Here is a 22,638-nt window from a genome sequence, read left to right on the forward strand (position 1 = left end):
AACCTAAATAAATAAAAAGTCAGCTCTCTGAACAAGTTGAAAAAATTCCATGCCTAGTTTCAAAGTACCATCAGGGAACCTTTGATGATCTTTAATCTACAAATCTTACTCTGAGATGTCAGCATTCTCATGTCATCCCCAAAGGAGTTGCCATATACCTAATACAGCAGCCTACTTTTCAGGCAAAAGAGAACTATGAAGAGAGAACTCATCAGAAATAACCTTAAAATCAACTAAGATCAGAATACAATCTCTATATAGAACGTGAAAGGACACAACAACATGGCTCCTACTTCACTCACATTATCAGTTGTATGTCCAAAACGTTCTCAAGAATCTGTCCCATATCAAATCAAATTATTTATTGGAATTTACTCTCCACAGACTAAGCTGCCATCTGTAAATAACTTGATGCTACTCTAATGGAGTTGCCATCTTTGCTACTTCATGACACTCAAAATTTTCCATCACTTGTTCAATTCCTGTTCTTTTAAAGACTTCAAGAAGGGGAAAAAAAAAAAAAGATAAAAAACTAAACATATTATGAGAAAGAAAGTTTATCTTCATTGATAGATAAGAATAGGAAGAAATGGCTGTCACTGTTTTGTTTTTAAGCCAGATTTTTGTTCTGTTCTCAGTCACAGCCAAAGACAGCTGACAGAAAAGTAAATTCAATTCTTATTTTGATACATTTCATAATTCTAAAGATATTATCTAGAAAGGCAGTCACAAATGATATAAAAGCACTCACAGCTACACAGCTACTTACCTATTTGCTTTAAGACTATGCAAAGCACTACACTAATTAAAACAAAACATCTGTTTCTGCAGTAAACTATGCAAAAATTAGAAAGAACATACCAAACACACAACTAGTAAAATCAGCCAGATCTCTTCTACCTGCGCGGTGCTGGTTCTGTGGTTGCACGAGTGAAAACCCAAGCCTGATTCCTCTGGAAGTTCAGTGCATACATACACACAAAATGAGAGTTCTTATAGAAAATATCCATAGAAATAGAAATATTATAGACTTATAGAAAACTTATAGAAAATACTCATAAAAATGAGCTTCTTTCCCGCTTCCCCTCAACACCGATTTCCACTGTGATGAACACACAGCAGACAAATCCACCAAGGCGCAGGAGAATGCTTCTATCTAAGAAAGGTACAGCATCCAGACACAACCTACTCTCCTTTCCCTATAGCAATGCTACAATTCACAAAATCCCATCTATTTCAAATGGCACAATAGGCTGCATCCCACACAAATGCCGTCGGGAGAAACATATTTTCCTTTCACAGGTACACACAGCAGGAGGGAGGGAAACTCCCCAAAGAGGTGGTTTAAAGGAGATTTTTCAGTTAAGCAATGTTGATAATTTTATTTTGTTGGTTCTGATTTTCTAGGTACATGATGTACCTTCAAACTACATTTTTGCATGATAACTGATGCATGATGCTTAACGCCTCCCTCAATTCTGTAACAAAAACCTTTCTATTTTTAAGTCCTCTGGTCTTGGTTTATAGACTTAAAAAAAAATTATGTTTTTTCCTGGCACAATTGTAAGCTAACATCTATTGATAGAACTCTTACAATATACTGTAACTATACTTTTACAAATATCCCCTTAACAATGCAACAGTAGGCCTTGAGGAGAGACCAAGATCAGGTCTGGACTCCTTCCCCTGCCAGGGGTGAATGCAACAGTTTAGTCTCTCCGCTGAATCCTACAGCAGGCTGAAACCAGCAACAGCAAGTGGCAGCTGCACATCTGCTTTCCAGATTAGAAAGACTACGTTGTATTTACTAATGCTGTGCGGGGATTAGGAAATAATTTCTCTTCCGAAGAAAGAGAAACATATAAGGAATAATGTATTAGCATTTAGATAGAACAGCAAATTGTTTAGGTCATTCTCGACAGAAGCAAGTCTAGCGATGATGCATTTAAGGGAGACCTGACTGACCATGCCAAATTTAGTAAATTACACCAGTAACAAAGAATAGGTTCTCCCCTGTCTTCTTTCCTCACCCTTCCCTGCCCACAAGCATTTGGGGGGTGTGGAGAGGTTAACCAAGGAAGAGGACTCCTCTGCTCATTTTTCTCTTCTCCTGCCATCTCAGCTGCAGGAGAATGCCTAGTTGTCATCTGTCACCATATTAAAAGCATCTAGATTTTGTCTTTCCTGTCCATTTATTTTCTCCAAAAAGGAGGCAACAAAGAATCTGCTAAAATAAAGTTCAAAATTACATCCTCCCTGCCCCCCCCCCCCAACTCCATAATCATCTTCAATCCATTCACTGCCATGGGAGACAAAATAAGCAGCATTTGCACATTCAAATGAACTTCAGAAAATCCGTAGCAAGGAAGGGTTTGGGTTTTGGTTTTAGAAAATCCACAGAAAAAAGAAACATTGTATTTTACACTTTGGAAAAGTGGTCAAGTGAGAAACAGAAAAATATAGGAGGGAATTCCTATCAGGGAGATGCTTTATTCAGTAAATGAATGGGTAATGTGAAACGCAGACTAAAAGAACGGATTTATCTGTGCAGGCTGCTACTACAAAACAGGATTCTGTCTGCCAAAACACTAAAATAAAAAACACAGACAAAAAACACAACATAAGCTGGTAAAGCTACTTTAAAAGAAACGTCCATGTTTGCAGTTCGGGAGGGAAGGATGTTAACCATAGCAGTCAATAGGCTCTAGAGATACTCTTCTGCCAAAGGCTACACAGGTGGAAAAAATTACACTGAAAGTTTTAAAGATTGAAGACAAAAGTTTCTTCTCCACATTTTTATTTTAAAAGGCACCTGTTTCCTGTCTGCATGCTAAATGAACTCAAGCTTGTCACAAGGCACTTAATGCTGATTGGCAAATACTTTACATGTACCTCAGTGGTGACATTCTTGGCCAATAAGAAAATCCTTGACATTTTTCTCCCTCCTACAAAAAGAGCAAAATTCCCAAACCCAAAGAAGGTTTACAGATGCAATCCCTCATCCTCAACTCACACCATATGTAGCCAACACTTTCAGCTAATATCCTTCTCCAGCATATGTTTCAATGAAAGAACAAAAGTTAACAAAGAATTTAGCCAGTGATCAATGCACATACCTCTAACAATGACAGCTAGAAATGACTTTTACATTATTTGACATTATTTTCACTCAAAAGTAGAAACAGAGACAGGATTTTGCTTCATTGACTGTTCTTGTTGAGGCACTTCCAAAATCAAGCACTAACAAAAAAGACAATCACAAAAACTCTTCCTTGAAGCTTTAGAGTTGAAATAAAATGTGTTGACTACCCTTCAAGACAAGATTGAAGACTTCAGTTTGATATTCATGTCTGCTTGTAGGCTTGAGGTCTAAGACTGACAACTCATGAGAAACATGAAAATGAAGAGAAAAAAATCATGGCATCATTAAAAATATTTTAAGTCAAGACCTACACAATCCCAAATTCTGGATAAGATTGCACTAAACTGAATGCCAAGCTGCTTGCTTTCTACTCACATTACTGGAAAACAAAAAAATAAAAATATTTACATCAAAAGGAGAGGGTTTTTTTCTGTTTAAAACAATAAAGGTCTGTAAATCTGTTTAAACTAGCTACTATTTAATTATAATTTTCACGAGTGCATTTCATATGTACTAGGTCAGAAACTCTCAGCTAGTCCTTGCTTTAGAAGCAGTAAGATTGCAAGGCCTACGGGACACAGAGAAGAAGTCAGCAATCCTTGCATAATCAGCCATAAAGTCTTCAAGGACACAAGCAGAGCAAAAGTACAGAGAAAGCAGAGAAAATAGATATATATCTACTTTTCAGGCAGTTCTCCTTTATGGCATAATAGCGAGAGCTTTTGAAGCTGAAGGAAGGTAAACTCAAGGGTAAGTTGAATCACCAAAGCTAAGCCACTGATCATTTCTCACGCTCCACATGAGCAGGACTGTGCTGTTTTGCTGGACAGGACTGCTTTCACAAACTGTAAGCTAGAAGCAAGAAAATAAGTTATCAAATTCCTGTCTTGCCTCTCTCTACAAAATTCTGCGGATCTTGCCCCGCAATGCCCACTAGCATCTTGGACACTACGCAGCAGGTAATGAAACAGCACTGGGATGGAAACATTTAACAGTAAGTTGCATGGGGCCATCACATCGCATGGGAAAGGCATTTGGGACTTCCCATCAGAGGAATATATGGCTTTTAAACTAACAAGAGTCATTTTCACCTGACAGTACCAACAGGTGACAGTAAAGGTCATCTTCTGGTTGCATCTTCTGGGTATGAAATTAAAAAAAAAAAAACAACCAAAAAACCACCACCTGGAGGACACAGCATAAAAATGAAACATATTCTCTCAGAATTAGAGTTTGCTAGAGGATTTCTTAAAGGCATTAGTCTGATTAGGTATGAGTTTATGCAGCTTTGATGACTCAAACTCTACCAACTCAGCAGAAATGTTAAGTCTATCAAAGTACACCTGGACAAGAATAAGTGTGTAGGAAAATCAGTAATCAAGATTTGTAGGCCACATTCTTTCAAGCAACTGTGTTCCATAACAAGGCCTGGGGAAAAGAAAAGGAGAAGAAAAAAAAAAAATCATTTCACAGACTTTTTCAGTCAGGGAGAAGAGACTAAATATTTCAGCAGCTTTTGATTACTTTTTTTTTTTTAAATTACATACCAAAGAATGTACCACATGTACACACTGAAGAACTAACTGTTTGCATTCAGGTTCTCACAGTTATACCAAAGGTGCTGGTGTGAACCGGTACTACAGAATTTTAATTCTGAAAGGATTCTTGTACAAGTTTAAAGTCTTAGGAGGAACAAAAACACTTATTAAATTTTATTAAGTACTTTAGAGTCATGGCTTTCCACTTTTTTTTTTTCCCCCAAAAAGGATATGGGATTCCCTTTCAGCAATTACTAAGGTTACGTTTGCTTTTTCTCTGTTCTTGTGCACAGATCCTTCAAAATCATTATCAAATCAAAATACAGACACTGATTTAACAGAAGATTATTTGGACACAGATTCAAGGACATGTAAAAGTCAAGTCATCTATTTCTGACAGTTCACTTAGATCACACGGACATGAAAACCAACCTTCAAGGATTTTGACACTAGAAAGTGACTCTTCTTTGAAGAATATTTTTCATCTTTGGTCCAAACCATTCTCTTTTGAAATGAAATTATATCAAAAGAATTAAATTAAATGCACTTTATCATTACAATTTAGATATTTGCAAGGGTTTTTTGCATTTTCTACAAGAAAAACAGGCTACAGAAAATAAGAAAAATTTTTATTTATGTTCCTTTATGAAGTATTTCAGAATCTGGATGCAGGAAAGACATGACATATGTCCTATGGTATAGCATAGGTGTCAAAGTTTTTACAGTTTTTTCCAAGAACTGTTTTTATATCGTTTGCCTACTTCTCACCGACCCTCCCACATTTCTATTCTCCCCACAATGGGAATTCTTCAGAGGGTTTCCTCCCTAGCTGAGGGCATATCCAGCCCTGTAGTAAACCTACTGTAAGCAAGGACAGGTTGTAGGGGAATATTGTTGAACCACCTGAAGAAAACATAAAAACCCACCACATATCCAGAGTTCTGCTGCTGCTGCTCCTTCTATATCAAAGTCCTGCTCCTGCTCTTAGACTAGACAGTGCAGTTTGTGTATGGAAAAAACACTGACCGCCCTTTCAGAAAGCTAAAGGTCCAACTTCCAACATTATGGACAGAGATGTCGAACTGGGTGAACAGAAAAAAATTCAGCTACATGGGGACTGAGAGGTTCATACCTGCAGAACTCAATGCAGAATCACACTGTTTGACATTTTAGGCTCATAAAAATTTGCCACAGGTTTGGGTTTGGTTTTTTTTGTTGTTTTTTTTTTTTTTTTCAGATAGCAGCACGGAGAACTCTTTCCAGATTTAAAGAAAACCACAGACTGGAATAAATCTGCCTCAGCAGATTTTCCATGTAGAAAACTAGAAATATGATTTTCACTGTAGCATTGTGTAATATTACATGTATTTTTATCAAACAAATCTGTACTGTGATTTCAATCTCAAAAAAAAAAAAGCAAAACAAAACAACCAAGCAGGTTCTGTACTGTCATTAAGAATATAGACTTATCTACCTGGTTTTTTTATTTGCCTTCTGTCATCAGAACCTGATTTCCCTGAGAAGACTTAGGGCAACCTCTTTTCCTCCTCTCTTCTGATTTCAATAGATTTTGCATCTTTTTTTAGGCAAAGAAAAAAAATTATGATACTTGAGGCTGTAGAACCTTACAAGCTACTCACCCCAACATGCCTATCTGAGGAATGGCTAATTTTGCCTGCTTCAGTATCATAATAAAAAACCCCAAGGCACATAAAATAATACCCAAGAGAGCTTGTGCTCACCTGATGACAGTGTCCTGTTATGATGCTGGCCCACTTGATGCATGCTTTGCTGTAATAGAGTCAGGCATTCTCCAAGGCAGCTCAGGGTGGCAGCAGAGGTAGCTTTTAAAAGCAGCAAGTCCTGATCCAAGGCAGAAAGGGGCCCAGAACTTGGGAGAGCTTCAATGGCTTGTACAAGATTCTTCTGTTGTCCCTCAACTTGACTCATGATCTGTAAAGGTCCAAAAACATCTGCTGTCATAGGAAGTATCACTATGTAGCTGTCAAATTTTTATGGGTTGATATAGTGACTAAATGTGAAGAACTACCACAAATGGATGTTAATGTTCTGATCCAAATATACCATATACTTACCTACAAAAACGAAGGGCTTGAGACTACCAAAGGCCTGTAAAAATGTCAAGACTATGTTAGAGAAAATAATCTCTTAAAATAGTAGGTTCATAGAAGGTTTAATAGTGTGACTCATACTTTCTGAAAGTCTTTGTAAGGAAAAGTATGAAAATTCTACTTCCTTCTCCATTATAAATTTAGGCTTAGATTTTCTTTCCTTTATATGTGATCTGAGACACCCAAGGAAGCTACACTGTCCCTCCTCCTTCTCTCCTACATAAAATACCTAATCACAGTTTAAGAACAGACATTTTTCATTTCTGTAGCATCAGTAAGGAATTGTTTTTACAAAGTAAGATAACTTGCAAGTTTACAGATGTTAGCATAGGATGCAACTTAGAGTACTTATTTTCTATCAGATACAGATACCACCTGACAGGGAGAAACTTAATCTGTTTCTAGGTGTGGACCATCCAGATGAAAATGAAATGCGTGCTTGTATAGCAGATAAAAATGGTATTTGAGTAGGCTCTTCTTTAAACAAATTGGCAAACTTCCAAAACCCTTTCTAAAGCCAAAGGAAAAAGGAGACATTTAAAACCTCTCTCTGTTTTTACAGCCTGTAGGAAATTACACATGCATATGACAAGCCTATTTTCTTACACTTACCTTGCAAAAAACCTATTGCAAAAACTTATAGGTTCATACTTGAAGTATCCAAAGCTTTCAAAAAAAATATCTGAAGACTTTGTAAGCAACAAAGATTCAAGCTCCGTTTGTCCAGGCTACTATGCTGTAAAAATGTATTATTATGAACTTCATGACTTTTTTACTATCAGTATTATATTTTCAAAGTATGGTGTGCTTCTGGTAGCCTTCCTACGCTGTGGTAAATCGACTGATCAAAAAAGTGCACGTTGAACGCACTGAAAAGCAATGAAGGAAACTGAACTTAAAGATGCAAATAACCATACTTGCAAACAAGTCAAGGTAGAATTAAATGAAAAGCTGTTGTTGCAAGGTTCATAAGAAAATTTAGCTAAATGCCTTGTTGAAGGTTACAATAATGATATCTTAATAGTCAACATTTAAAACAGAGGCCAAAGCTTCAGTAGAAGCCACAGTCAATTTTAATTCCCTTTGACAGAAAACAAGATCAGTCAGGTGACACAGACCCCCACACCACTCAACTTTAGGGAACCACTAGAACCCCAGGCAGCTCTGAGAAGTCACACACTGCGTAACTGAGCTCCACAGCACAGACAGGGGGTTGCTTCAAAGCTAAAACAAAACCAGAAGGACCACAGACACATACGTGCAAATATTGCTCCCTCAGGAAAAGAGCTCAGGGAGGCAAACTGAAGGAACGGCTAGGAGAGAAAAGATCATTTCCTCCCTGGAAGACTGCGCAATGTAATTGTATGGAAAACTGCTTCCCTCCCTCTTCCCATCCTGAGTAAGAGTGTGAAGTTGAAAACCTGACCTTCCGATGCTTCACAGTGACAGAAACGTTCTATTTTCATTTTTAAGTGACTAGTTTTCCTACCTTCCTTTTTTTTTTTTGGTGAGAAACAGCTTACATTTCCAAAGATTTGCTTCCATAGGAAATAAAATCCAAAATAAAACCATGAAAACTTCAAACATTTCCATTTTCCCCTCCCCCTTAATAAAGGACAACTATATTCTTGTGCAGCTAAGACAGGAGCATAAGATAAACTGACCAGAATGCTTAGGAAACGTTTGGAAAATTAACTGAATGTTTGCAGTTGTCCTGGTTTTGGCCAGGATAGAGTTAATTTTCTTCCTAGTAGCAGGCATAGTACTGTGTTTTGGATTTAGTAGGAGAAGAATGTTGATAACACGCTGATGTTTTTAGGTGTTGCTAAGTACTGCTTATGCTAGTCAAGGACTTTTCAGCTTCCCATGCTCTGCCAGGTACACAAGAAACTGGGAGGGGGCACAGCCAGAAGAGTTGATCCAAACTGACCAAAGGGCTATTCCATACCATATGACGTCACGCTCAGTATATAAACTGGGGGGGGGTTGGCCGGGGAGCAGCGATTGCTGCTCGGGAACTGGCTGGGTATCAGTCGGTGGGTGGTGAGCAATTGCACTGTGCATCACTTGCTTTGTATATTATTATTATTATCATCATTATTATATTGTTATTATTATAATTACTATTTATTTCAATTATTAAACTGTTGTTATCTCAACCCAGGAGTGTTTCTCACTCTTACTCCTCCAATTCTCTCCCCCATCCAATTCTCCATCCCATCAGGGTAGGGGGAGTGAGCGAGCGGCTGTGTGGTGCTTAGTTGCTGGCTGGGGCTAAACCATGACAGCAGTTATCACCTAGCCCAAAGCTTTACAGGCTTTTATCAACTATATTCTTCCTAGATTAGGAGAAATTTAAATAAAATAAATTATTTATTCTCCTTTTATCCAAAACAAGGTATTGCTCTGCGTCTTACTAGCTAACCTAAAGTAGTTTTAAAGGAGCCTTTTTGATTCATCCTTTCTGTGCTACCTAGCTTCACATTATAGTTGTGATACCAGCAGCCATTCTACAGAACTGACGCAGCAGAAGATACCAGGAATGGCAACTTCTGTGTAGGATTCAAAATACTAGAACTTGCTGAACATTTACTGCTCGAGCACTGATCAAAACCACCCTGTTTAAGGTGCTGAATGAACAGAACAAAAAGGAAGAACCTCCCCTATTCTAGAAAGTCACAGAACAACTCTATGGCAAAAGGGGAATGAAATAACATATATTATTTAAATAACTGAACTTTTTTTACATGCTTGCCAGTATTTTTTTTTTAAAGCCAAAAGATTTGCTGAAGTGTGCTTGTTCTAAAGATTAAATCAAAGAGGAGCTAATACAAAAACACCAAACCATGCTAGATGAAATTCATTAAACACACTGACCCTTAACAGGACAGTCACTAGGCCATGCAGCTATAGCATCTTACTTGTGGGCCTGCTTCTTCAGTTTCGGGGGGAGAGGAGGCAAAGTGCTTGATTTATCAACACTCTAAGCTGGTTTCAAAACCAGAATGAAAAGCTTTGATTTTGAGAAAGCTAAATTGTAACTTTTGTTTTCCAAAGTGAAGTAACTTGCTTAATTTTGAATGACTTTGCTCTTACACAGGGTTATTTTAGCACCTTACAGCTCTCCATCCTCCCCATTCGCAAATACAGGCAGCTCAAAGTAGTAGTTCTCTACTTTTTACAACAGCAAAGACTATTTGCCCCTGTCTCCTCACCAAGCCTCAACCCACTTCTCTTTCCACTCGTTTCAGCTTCGACACCCCCCCTTCACCTATAAATAGCTTCTCATAATATTAAAAAGAAACCGCATAGTCCCAAAAAAGCACTCAAACTTCAGAAATACAACTCTCTGGTAGACATAAAATAGGAAAAGTGAAAGAACTATCAGGACTATATGTATTAAAAGGAATTGTATGCGTGTATATATATTTAACATTAGTAGGCCTGCATTTACCTAACTGCAAAAATGTTCAGTAAGAGGAAGCCCCAGGCCAGGAAGAGACCAGCTCATATGCATGGTTTTGCTCCTTTCTCCATCTTCAGCCTGCAGCAGGAGAACAAGCAGACCACATTATGTGTTCCCTATTAACAGCTGCTCCTCAAGCTTGGAGGAGATTTAGACCTTTTAGCCTGCCAGAAATTCTCAGGTATTGTCCATATTCTTGTGGTGGGTTGACCTCGGCTGGATGCCAGGTGCCCACCAAGCCACTCCATCACTCACTCCCCTCCTCAACTGGACAGGGAGAGAAAAAATACAAGAGGCTTGTGCGCCGAGATAAGGACAGGGAAGGATTACTTGCCAATTACCATCATGGGCAAAACAGACTCGACTTGGGGAAATTAATCTATTACCAATCAAAAATTACAGTAGGGTAATGAGAAATAAAACCAAACCTTAAAAACACCTTCCCCGCACCCTCCCTTCTTCTTGACCTTAACTTTACTCCTGATTTTCTCTACCTCACCCTCCCGAGCAGTGCAGGGGCACACGGAATTGGGGCTGCGGTCAGTTCATCACATGTTGTCTCTGCCACTCCTTCCTCCTTGCTCTCTTCCTCTGCTCCAGCATGGAGTCCCTCCCACAGGAGACAGTCCTCCACAAATTTCTCCAACAGCAGTCCTTCCCACAGGCTACAGTTCTTCACAAACTGCTCCAACGTGGGTCCCATTCCACGGGGTGCAGTCCTTCAGGAGCAGACTTCTGCAGCGTGGGTCCCCCATGGGGTCACAAGTCCTGCCAGCAAACCTGCTCCAGCGTGGGCTCCTCTCTCCATGGGTCCACAGGTCCTGCCAGGAGCCTGCTCCAGGGTGGGCTTCCCATGGGGTCACAGCCTCCTTCGGGCACATCCACCTGCTCCAGCATGGGGTCCTCCACAGGCTGCAGGTGGATATCTGCTCCACCGTGGACCTCCATGGGCTGCAGGGGCACAGCCTGCCTCACCATGGTCTTCACGATGGGCTGCAGGAGAATCTCTGCTCTGGTGCCTGGAGCACCTCCTGCCCCTCCTTCTCACTGACCTTGGTGTCTGCAGAGTTGTTCCTTTCACATATTCTCACTCCTCTCTCTGGCTGCAGTTGCTGCTGCGCAGGTTTTTCTGCCCCTTCTTAAATATGTTATCACAGAGGTGCTACACACCATTGTGGATGGGCAGCAGCAGGTCCTTCTTGGAGCCGGCTGGCATTGGGTCTATTGGACATGGGGAAGCTTCTAGCAGCTTCTCACAGAAGCCACCCCTGTGGCCCCCCCGCTACCAAAACCTTGACATGCAAACCCAATACAATTCTCCTGAATAACACTACACTCAAAGAAACCTGCCACCCAATGACACCCTCACAGAAGACTGAATGCAACGGGAATCATCTCTGATGTCTTCCTCCGTAGGTCATCCACTCTCTACCACTTGCTCCAAAACAGCCAATTCACAGCTTCTGTTGCTGCCTGCTTCCTCCTCTCCCTGGCTGATCTTAAAATCCCATGTGATTGCTCTCCCTTCCTTACCCCAGCAACAGCAACTGCTAACTACTCCTTCGCAGCTGGAATTGCAGAAGATCTCCTGGATCTTCCTGTTGTGAATGCACCGCCAATCACAATGCATGGGACCAAACAGTTATGTGACAAGATCCCAAACAAATGGGTAAGTAGAAACGACTCTGTTCTCGGGGTCACTCTCACAGTATGTGAAAGATAGGCAGAAAAAGCTATGAGATACCCTACGATTGCAAAGAAATGTATTTCAGACATAGTAAGAAAGAACATTCTTTCATACAGTAAATAGGCTAAAATTAGCTGCTAAAAATTAATTTAAGAAATAGTAATGAAAAATTGAGGTGCTACTTTCTGTGCTAAAAGAAAAAATTATAGTAATTCAATATTTTGTTAAAATACTAGATAATACATTAATCTTTCCCATGAAGAGAAATCATCTTGCAAAACCTGAATGTCATTTTTTAAGGCTTCAATTTGTTTCTGAAACTAGAAAGAGAAAGTCCCATTTATTAAGTATAATAATAAACTCTCTGTTAAAGATTTTTCCTCCCATCCTAAAACAAAGATAAATAGAAACTTCAAAGAGAGAAAACTGAATAGTCACACCTAAATGGAAGAGCATATGACTGCTTTTGACATGATCTTATTTATGGTGGAAATGCTCTTGTTATCCAGACTCCAGGACTAACAGGCGTAAGTCTGTTTGTCCAGCCCAGACGGGTATTACGATAATCAGAACATCCTTCTGTTTAGAATTACTGATCCTACAGGATTTCACCCAACTAACACAGCGCATGCATCACAACAACCTAAAGCAAACACCAGCTTTAAGCCATCCACAAAACTACCCCATCCACAGCTGTCTCAGGGGCATCTCCCAAGACACAGTGATTTCAAGCTCCCTGAAGCAAAGGAAGAATGACATCAGCCGTGTTACCTCAAAGGGCAAGCAGACACTCTCCCTTTGTCATGTGGAGCTGGCCAAGAAAATAAGTAGCGTCACCAATCCTGTCTTTCTACATAACAATTTAAATACTTCAGATCTTCCTACCCTTCTTTTGGAATATAAAACCTGAGGAAGATTCTTCAGACCTCCCCAGCCACAATCTGATACACACATGAGCAACTTAAATTTTAACGTATGGCATTTTCCTTTTTTGGTATTGATCTCCACACATATTGAATCCTTTTATAGTAGGTATTATGACACACCTACCCATGTGTATGAAAAAATCCAAAGCACTCCAGAGAAAAAGGAAAATATTCTTTTAGCACTGAGAACCCACAGAAATTCTGTATCATCAAGCTCTTCTGTGACGTGCTAGAAATCATTCATCAAGGAGGCATTCAGCTCCATCAGTTATTAACTGTTTTTCTCTACTGTAGTATTCTCTGCACACCACCACTAGCAGCACATTGTCTGCCTACTTATCTCTAGGCAATTCCTCTGAAAGATTTAATGCAGTAATTTTTATTTTTAAAACCTTTCCATTACTGACTACATGCAAGTTGAAAACAATTATTAAAAACATGGGGAAATGAACAACACAGTGCTTATATGCAAAACTGTAAAAACAAACATTTGTGTGGGAAAAGCTTTAGACATTTAAATAGTAACAGAAATGCAACATGGATCACTTTCTTACCAACTCTCAGTCAAGTTGCCCTTGTGAGAAGTTTACTGCCTTCAAAGGCTGGGAAATAGCCAGTTTGCTGCTTCACTTTTCAGGGTTTTTTTTTGTTTGGTTGGTTGGTTTGTTTGGGTTTTTTTAAAATAAATAAAGTGTTATATGAAAACACAGTATCTCTCTCTCTCACACACATATATATACTTTCTGGAAATATTAGTTTCTTGCTTTTAGACAATAGTACCAAAAGAAAAACATTTCAGAAGACATTGGGAAAGGACACAAGGAGACACCAGCTTTTCAAACCACCCTAAAGTAAGTCATGTGTGATACAAGTCAGGACCTTGGTTCTCAGGGTTAAACAAGCATATACCACAGGGGTGTTGGGTTTTTTTCTTTTTTTTAATATAAAACACTGCTTTTCTTAAGAGCAAAAGCAGATAAGTGACAGAAGAAAAGTGACACAAAAAAATATAAACCTTCTAAGTCACTGTAAACCCAATACATTAGGTTGCCATGTAAATCCAACATAGTCATCAATTCTGACCTTGACCAAGAACGACTCTTGCAATCTTGACCTGTATCTCATCAACACCACAAACTGTCATACAGTAAAAATTCAAAGTTAAAAGAGACTACCAATATATGTAAAAGTATAATATATATATACACATGTACCAGATATGTATCAAAATGTAAGATATAGATAACTGGAACTAATGTCACTAAAGAGATCATACCAGTCATTAATTTGACACACTAGCTACCAATTCAGCTCAAGTTCACAATTCCCACTTAGTATCTCCATGAAACTTTCCCACTTTCAACTACTTATTCTGAAAAAGGAAAGAGCATAAACACACATGCAAAAAGACTATTGTAAATACTGTTAATTGCCAGCTCAAAAGGTACACCTCTCTAATTGAGAAGCCTGAAAAATTAAGGTAACTTCTACAACTACAGTAAAAGTGGCATTTTTTCCAGTTTAATGCATTTTTGGTTTAAGCATTTATACTTAACCACTGCAGAGCAAGAGAACTTTTGCCTTGGCTTAACTTCTGAAAAGCATCCTCAAACAATTCAAGGTCACTTGCTATGTGCATCTTACTACTTGAGAAAATAAATTTTCTGGTAAGGATTTATGGACTTCTCTCTTCTCTTCAGTAAAGTCACGTCCACAGATCTTTTAATGGAATTCCATCAATAGCATGCAAGCTAGGAAGGCAAAATTACAGCTTAATATATAACTGAAGTGAAAGAGTATACACAGAGGTTGCTGCTAGAAGTACTGCAACTTATAATACAAAACTCTTATGAACAGAATTTTGCATTTCAGCTTTAAAAGTGTCTAGTGTAGAAACATGTAAAAGACCAGATGACCACAAACATGCTTAAGTTTCACAAGTAACATATCTGTATACTTTGCTTACAATAAAACCCGAGCTTTTGACCAAAAAGAACCTCCTTGAGCTGTGAACAGAAGGGAATTCTATCCACAAAGCTTCAATCTGGATGAAGAGCCACAGTAGCCTCTGTGAACATCACTATGCTAATGAGAAAAAATATTTTAAGAAAGGATCCTAGAACACAAAGTGAGATACTCTGAAATCATCTTGGAAAGATGGAACCAGATAATGACTTCCATATCAATTATCCTTTCTTGATTACTGCTTCCTTCCCATTACAGAGAATAAACACGTAATTCTCCATTATTGTCACCTCAGGGTAGCAGCCCGCTTGACCTCAATTATTTTAAAGAAGCAAACAATGAACACTAAAATTGGAATGACTTGTTATGTAATAGTTATTAAGGCTTAGACACATATATCCTATCAATGAAGCTTCAAAGGAGTAAGTTAATTTTCACTTGGCATGTAATTTGCAGACAGACACACAAAAAATGACTGAACAAACAGAACTATATCTCTGACAATCAGGATGGCAGCTAATCACCAGGGCAGATTTCTTTTTCTTTTCAGTCCTTGCCTCTGCTTTCTATTTCTTCCCTCAGAGGAGAATGAAAACAAGCTCCCCCCACCCCCATCCGCTATTTTGTTCTCTCTTCCCCCACAAGGAATCCACATAATCTCTGTTAAGGGAACAACTGAAAAGCCAGTTGCTACATATCTTCATTGTCTCAGCTAACAAAACATTATTTCCTTTGGGGTTTTGTTTTGGCTTTTTTTGCTCTGCCTTCTCATTGCACAATCCACAGGGTGGTTTCTTGTGAGGAAAACCTTATAGAACAGAGAGCATTAGGACTGATTCTAAAAGCCAAGTCTAAGACAACCAGGAGAAAACAAGGCGTGGAGGAGGCAGTCTGACTCAGTTGTCTCCTGTTCTTAGCTACTCTTTCCAATCTGCAGCTTCCGTTGAGGACAACGTTGCTGTTCCACCGGTTGCCATCAGCACCTCCAGTGGCTATGAGCTCTCCGGGGATCTCAGCACAGGATTTACACTCCAAGGAGCAGCTGTTATTTACCGACTCTTGTCATACACTTTTTAAATTGGCTACTTAATTTAGTCATACACTAGACATGATCCTATGCTCCATTCTTTACACATTCAATTCCTATTTTGTATCTTTCAATTCTGTTACTTGGTCCCTTGCTGCATACCCTTACAACATAATATAATTCTATTTTCTGAAGACAACATTCATTAATCATTAATAAGACTTATTACTTATTGGTCTACTATCCAGTAGCTTATTAGTCACACCTCCAAGCTCCCTTGTTGTTACTTACATAGCTACAACAATCAGACTTCATATTTTGTAGGTCTGCATACTATTGCTTTAGCCTCCCAGTACCAGAGGAGGAAAAGTAATCTACCTTCCCAAAAAATTCTCAGTCTGTTGCAACTCAGGTAATATGGGAGGAAGCTCCTCCTTTCCTTCAATGCTTTAAAACAGGCAGAAGCTCAGTAAGAAAAGGAGCTGAGCTAACTACCTGTTTTACAAAAGCATCTCTGTTCAGAAGAACAAAAGACAGGATATACTTAACAGATCTATCTTCAAATACTGAAGAGCGTATGACATCCGTAGTGGTCAACGTTCTCTGGGACTTTATGCAGACACTTTATTTGGATACAAAACACTCCCAAGGACAACCTGACTGTCCACTGCAAGCTTCTACGGAACTCCACTTCTTATACTGGGTAAATAGAAACACACACTAGAGGGAGGTTCACAGCCCTTGCAACACAGATGCTAGTTAGTAGAGAGGATCTAGCAGTTCTGACAGGATCCCTGACAATGCTCCCAGAAATCTCAGCAAAACAGCTCACTTCCAGGCCAAAACAGATCAGATGCTTCCCTTTGCTACCTCAGGCAGACTCCTTACCACGCTTCTTTATAACCACAGTTCCAGACTTAAGGTTAAATGCATACTTTCTGTATTCAATCTGTCCTTCCCTCACCTGAGAAATGAGTTAGTGAATGATAGAAAGGAAACGGGGCGGATTACAGAATACCCTGTGTCCATGGAGATGGAATAGGACAAAAGTTCAGTCATGCCAGAGAATGTTTTAGCAGACAGACAATCTTGGATTTTCTAAACTAGAGAATGCTTTTAATCTTAATCAATACCCTGAGATATTCAGCTTCCCTTGAATGGCTTCACGTTTTAGGGCGGGGAGGGGAGCTTTTCCTGTCATCCTCCCCAAATTTGCTAGTTATTCTGAGAATCCCTTCTTGCTGCTTAAGATCTGAAGAGAAGAACACTTCTCCCTTCCAAACCAACATAAACTTCAGGTTCTTTTCCCTGTGGAAGAGGAGGATTTACAAACCAACCAAAGTACTAAAACAGTGGATGAAAATAAAACTCCTCTGATAGTATCAGCTATCTTAAGAGGGTGTCTCATGGGGCTACTCCACAAGTCTTTAGGTGAGAAGTTAAAGCTTTTCAGTAAGAGCTGGCTGCCATAATAAATCCTCAAGTGAAAGAGCATGATTCAGACAAACTGTATCAATGAGCAGTACTTTTCCCCACAAATCAGAGTGAGTGGGCTATACATTTTCTGCAAAATTATCAGTATCAGTCTAGCACTGGTCATTTTGCCACTGGAAGGAGATGTCCAGGGATCAGGGTCACAGGACCTGCATGACACATGACGGATTTTCTTTTATGCCTGTTGCGTTAGAGCTCCCTGTGGATACTCCACACGTGTGTAGGTAATGCATGACATTTGCTACCAGTATAAGATTTGTACCAAAACACAATTAGTAAGTGCTAGGTTCCCCCACCGTGAGCTCTTTTCTTGAGCATTTGCTAATCTAACTGCTATATTAACCATAGCCTACTGATAGTCACCTACTGAGACTTACCATTTACTATCAAAGACAACTCAAGGGAAGTAGGATGCTGGGATCTTGAGGCAAAACCACAGAGAAGAGAAAAAGCAGACAGTGGCTGCCAAGGTTGTTTCCCCTGCCCCAAGTTGCTTCCAGCGATCCAGAACCAAAAATTAGAGAAGCAAAAGGAAGGAGCTTGCAAGTTCAGGCAAATCTTGGATGGCAACGGGCTGCCATCCAGCCAAGCAGGAAGCACACTTGCGTGTTAAATCACAGAATGCAGCATTGAGAGCACAGCTTATAAAGAGTATTTTGCGGGGAACTTTTTACACAATTTTACTATAAAAATTACCTCAAAATCTGCAAGGGAAGTCATTAGTTTTAGTGGTTAAATGTTGCTCATAAGCAGATGTTATTCTACTGGCTCTTCTGAGTAGCATTTTCTTACACATTTCAGAAGGATCGCTTTGGTGAAGTTAATAGCTATAGCACAGAGCTGGAAAGCATATTTTGATTATCAGCAATTAAGGCATATTTGTGAATTTTAAGCATTCAAAAAAGCACCTAAGGGGTTGCTGCTAGTCATTAAGTCAACATCAGCAATCACAGGAATATTCTATCAGTTTACCACAGTATAGGATACTGTTGATAAAACCTGGGTTTTGTATTTTGAAGGAAATCAGAAGAGAAAAAGCCATGCTGCACCGGAACATAAATCACACATTTCAACATGCATAGCTTCAAGGACGAGGAGGTTTCTCTCAGAACACATGTTGCTAGAAAATGTAACTCTAACATTTTTCATTTCTTTCTTTTTAAATTATTCCATTCCACCTGGCAATATATAAAGACACATACAGCCTTTCAGAGTAGTCCAATAGCCCCTATAGTACTTACACAAATTCCTGATGGACACTTCCAGTGCTTCTTCCCTTTCCCAACAATGGCTTATACTTCCTTTCACCCCCCTCCCAGTTAGCCACCTAGCTTGTAGCGTCCAAGCATAAACTTTTATTTCTGTCATTTAAACAACTCTCAGGTGTGCAGTATACACTGAAATGACCTTCACTTTTAATCAAAGTAGGTATTACTTCCCCATCTTACAGTCTATTCACCTCATGTTTTCTGAAAAGCGAGTGAACTGTCACTATCAAGACTATCTAATCTTGCCATTCCTGAGCCTTCAATAAAGCGTACCTCTGAACTGTGACAAAACATTCCAAATGCACCCCTTTGACTTCTCATGTCCCAAAGCTGACTGTCAACTGGTTTAAGTCAACATCATTAATTTCACAGCACTGAAGTGATTCAACATACACTGCTATGATTCTGAGTAGCCAATTTATGACATACTGTAATATGGCTGAATTGCATTTATACAGCAACTTTTCCACAAATTCACGTTTTGCATCTGCCAGCCTAGACCTACCAATAAAACTGCAATCGGGCAACTGAGGATCTCTGTGAGAAAAAGTGCAAGCAGCCACCCCAGAACACAGTAAATATCATCAGAACATCATGCTAAGCAGTATGTGCAAGAACATAAGACTATGTTTCCTGAGACAGAGATAAATACATGAACCATAATAAAAATTAAAAATAATTAATCAATTACAGGTATACATCTAGTACCTATAATACAAGGCTACTTAAAAATGTATGTCAAATTCAGGCAGATATAGTTCAGCTTAGCTTGTTGGATGAAATGTTGCTAGCCATCATGTAACTAGCCATATCTTAGAAGCATATTGTCACAAATCAGAATTGCAACCAAGAAGCAGGTAAGCATCTGCTTAATAGCATCCGTGTAACACACACAAAGTTTCTAAAGCATTCAAAACCTGCAAGCCAAGCATTGGAGATGGAGATTAGAGTAAGAACATGTAGCAAGAGCTGCTACAGATCAGGTCTTTGTTAAATAACAGATGAGAGCTATAGCGTTTGCTATTCCCATTTGTTGTAAAATCAAAATGTTTCCTGTATTTCTTAGTGTAGCATGCAGCACTTCGGGTGTTACTCAAGGAGTTGAAGATTATAGTAACTCCCTCGATAAACATGTACAATAACGTAAACTGAATGGTATGCTTAAAACACATGAGCCATTTCTATGGTTACTTTTTCCTGAAGGGCATTTACGTAAGTACTCTCTGTACTTAATATTTGAAACTTGGCTAGCCACCTACTATTACAGCCAGCCACCCAGAAACCCACGCTGAAAGCAAGGCCACTAAACAAGCAGCCATGAGATGTGATACCCTAATCTGAGGAATGATTTACTGAAGTATGTTTTCTTTAAAGCTTTGTTTTCAAATTCTCAACTCTAAATTGAAACTACTGCTGTATTTGTGCTTCAATTGTGAAAGAAAATAGCCTTGTAGCTTTCCAAAAATGTAGGTAAGTGTATGATATGCTATGCTATGCTTGCTTATATATGCATTTAAAACAGAACAGTTGAACTTTCTTTTACGTACAAAATTAAGTGACAGTTTGAAGACATACAAAAGCTGAAGACTGAATTCCCTTCAAATCTGACTACTCTCAAGCTCCTTTGGGAACCTACCATTTACTTAAAGTTTAATGAAATATTTTAATAACTGTAAAGAGTAATCTTAGCTTCTCTGCAATTGCTTAAGAAAACGAATGCTGCAGCAGTCTGTGAATGTAGCTACCATATGCACTGTATTATCCCTAATTTTTAAATTGCCATTTATTAAATGATTGAAAATTATCATCTTTGCACATGCTCAATTACTACTAAACTACAGGCTGAAAAAAAATTTAATTAAAAGAAGCCATATTTGCATCATTTACATTTTTCAGCTTTGGAAGGGGGGAAAAAAAAAATCAGAAATAATGAACGTGGTTCACTCTTGACATAATCTGGATGGACAAACAGTATAATTTTAGTAGAACATTTGCTCTACAATTCCCATAGCAACCTTAATTCTCCTTGCCTGGGTGTCTGGAATCCAGGATGACTCAACCTTTGCATGAATACAAACGCACAGAACAAGGTGTAACTTATATGCACTCTTAGAGACCTCAAAGATACTGCAAAGACAAGGTAAAGACAGAGAACACAAGAGTATTCAGCTCATGTTTATGTGATTCAATAATTATTGGTTTATAGTATTACAAGAATTTACACTTCCTTATGCCCTAAGTGAGACAGTTAATGCTACTTACCGAATAATTTTATAAGCACATGCACATTTACTACTTAGGAAGGTACTATACTGACACTCCCAGAGATTTAAGCATCCCATTTATCCCCTGAGATGTTGTTATTGGTCTTTGCAGTACTAACTTAAGGTAGAATAAACAGACATAGGAGATGAGACTTCTACCAACAAGTCAAATAGCCTCCAAAGAAACTGCCACAGAAGATACCAAATAATTTCACCTGTTTCTCTATGCTCCAAATTCGGTTTTAGTCTATAAGGGTATGGATAGCAGCCAATCGCACTAACATTGCTGAACAGCCAGAAGATTTCTGCATGCTTGCACTGGTATTTTTATACTGTACAAGGAACACACATTTCTAGAACTGCAGCCAATATCAATTCAGAAGAAAGTCCAATGGTAACATCTGCAGCTGCCCCTTTTAGCCCTCGTGTTAAGTTTGAAACCGATTTATACGGTTACAGGTTTAATGCCCCTAAACAAATTATAATGGCTCCTGGTTTTTTACATGCACCCTTACTTATCTTATAACTTCAGTGATATGCCAAACATCAAGAGCTGCAGCATTCTTTTTGCTAGAACCAGCATTAGATTGCTTCTCTTCTTATCCAGACCTTTTTATGTACATACTTCCAGAGAAACAAAAGGAGGATAAAAAAAGGAAATTAAAGTAAATAAAAAGCAAAACCTGACTTTTTCTAAGCTGAAAAGTAAAATTTGGCATGAAACAAAAATCATTCAGTTTTTCCCCTACTACCATCTTAAATGCCGATTACTAAGTTTTACCATCAACATACAGCTTAGTTTATGTCTTCACGTGTTCACATACATGGAAGCCCTGCAAGTCTGAATGTCTCCCCAAGTGGTTTAAATACTGCATCTGCTTTGCTCACCTACAATGCTGCCTCTGCAGTGCTATAATTCTGTAACAGAACTAACAGTTCTCCATGGACAACAGCATCCTTTTCCTCTATCAATAGCTAGTCACAGTTCCTGATTTTGTTATCCAAATACTACAGTGACATGAAGATGTTCACTTCTTGCTTGAAAATTCCCTGAAGTGCTTTAGAAGTATCTCTTTCTCTTAGTACCCACATAAAACTGGACAATTGTGGCCCCAAAAAATTGCAGGTAAAACCCCACTCCGCGAAGCCCTAGGGGCAAGTCTTAGATTTTCCCATACTATAAGGGAGGAAGCAAAGATCTACCAGCTAGTTGCCTAATTCCTGAAGGAATCAAAAGGTAGCCATGTTTGTATATGGCAAAGGACATGCAAGAAGCAGCAGGACTGTCATCTTACCAAAAAGCAGTCCTTTCCAAATTCTAGAACTGCCCATTGGCACATAAAATGGGTGTCACACTGATGGAGGCCCCACGAGAACTGGATCTCACTGTACTAGCTGTTCAGAAACACATGCTAATGAGTAGTCCACTGTAGAGTATCACAAGTTGTAACAAACACCACATTTCAAAGGGATCAGAAATTCCTCCATTGACTTTTTAAAATTGTGGGAAAAAAATATTTCTCTATACTTCTTTTGGTTAACCCCATTTAATTTCTCTAAACTTCTGTAAATAAGTGACTACAAAATGTTCACATAATGCATTTCTTGGTTCTCTAACAACAATGGTAACATTGACAGAGGTTGTACAATAGTCAGACATTCTCAGCCAAAATAAACACCATTCCAAGATGAAGTGTCTGCCATTACTTAGTTCAGTGGCAGCTAAAAT

General features: G+C 38.8%; 1 protein-coding gene across 1 annotated transcript in view; it reads right to left on the minus strand.

Moving 5' to 3' along the window:
- OSBPL10 (oxysterol binding protein like 10) overlaps positions 1-22,638 on the minus strand; it is a 118,383-nt gene that overhangs the window by 43,390 nt on the left and 52,355 nt on the right. The window contains exon 5 of the mRNA XM_075704864.1: positions 6,423-6,633. Within this exon, the coding sequence (XP_075560979.1) occupies positions 6,423-6,633 (211 nt within the window). The remainder of the gene's footprint in view (positions 1-6,422; positions 6,634-22,638) is intronic.

Source organism: Pelecanus crispus, chromosome 2 (genome assembly GCF_030463565.1).
Source record: "Pelecanus crispus isolate bPelCri1 chromosome 2, bPelCri1.pri, whole genome shotgun sequence".
NCBI classification, from domain to species: Eukaryota; Metazoa; Chordata; class Aves; order Pelecaniformes; family Pelecanidae; genus Pelecanus; species Pelecanus crispus.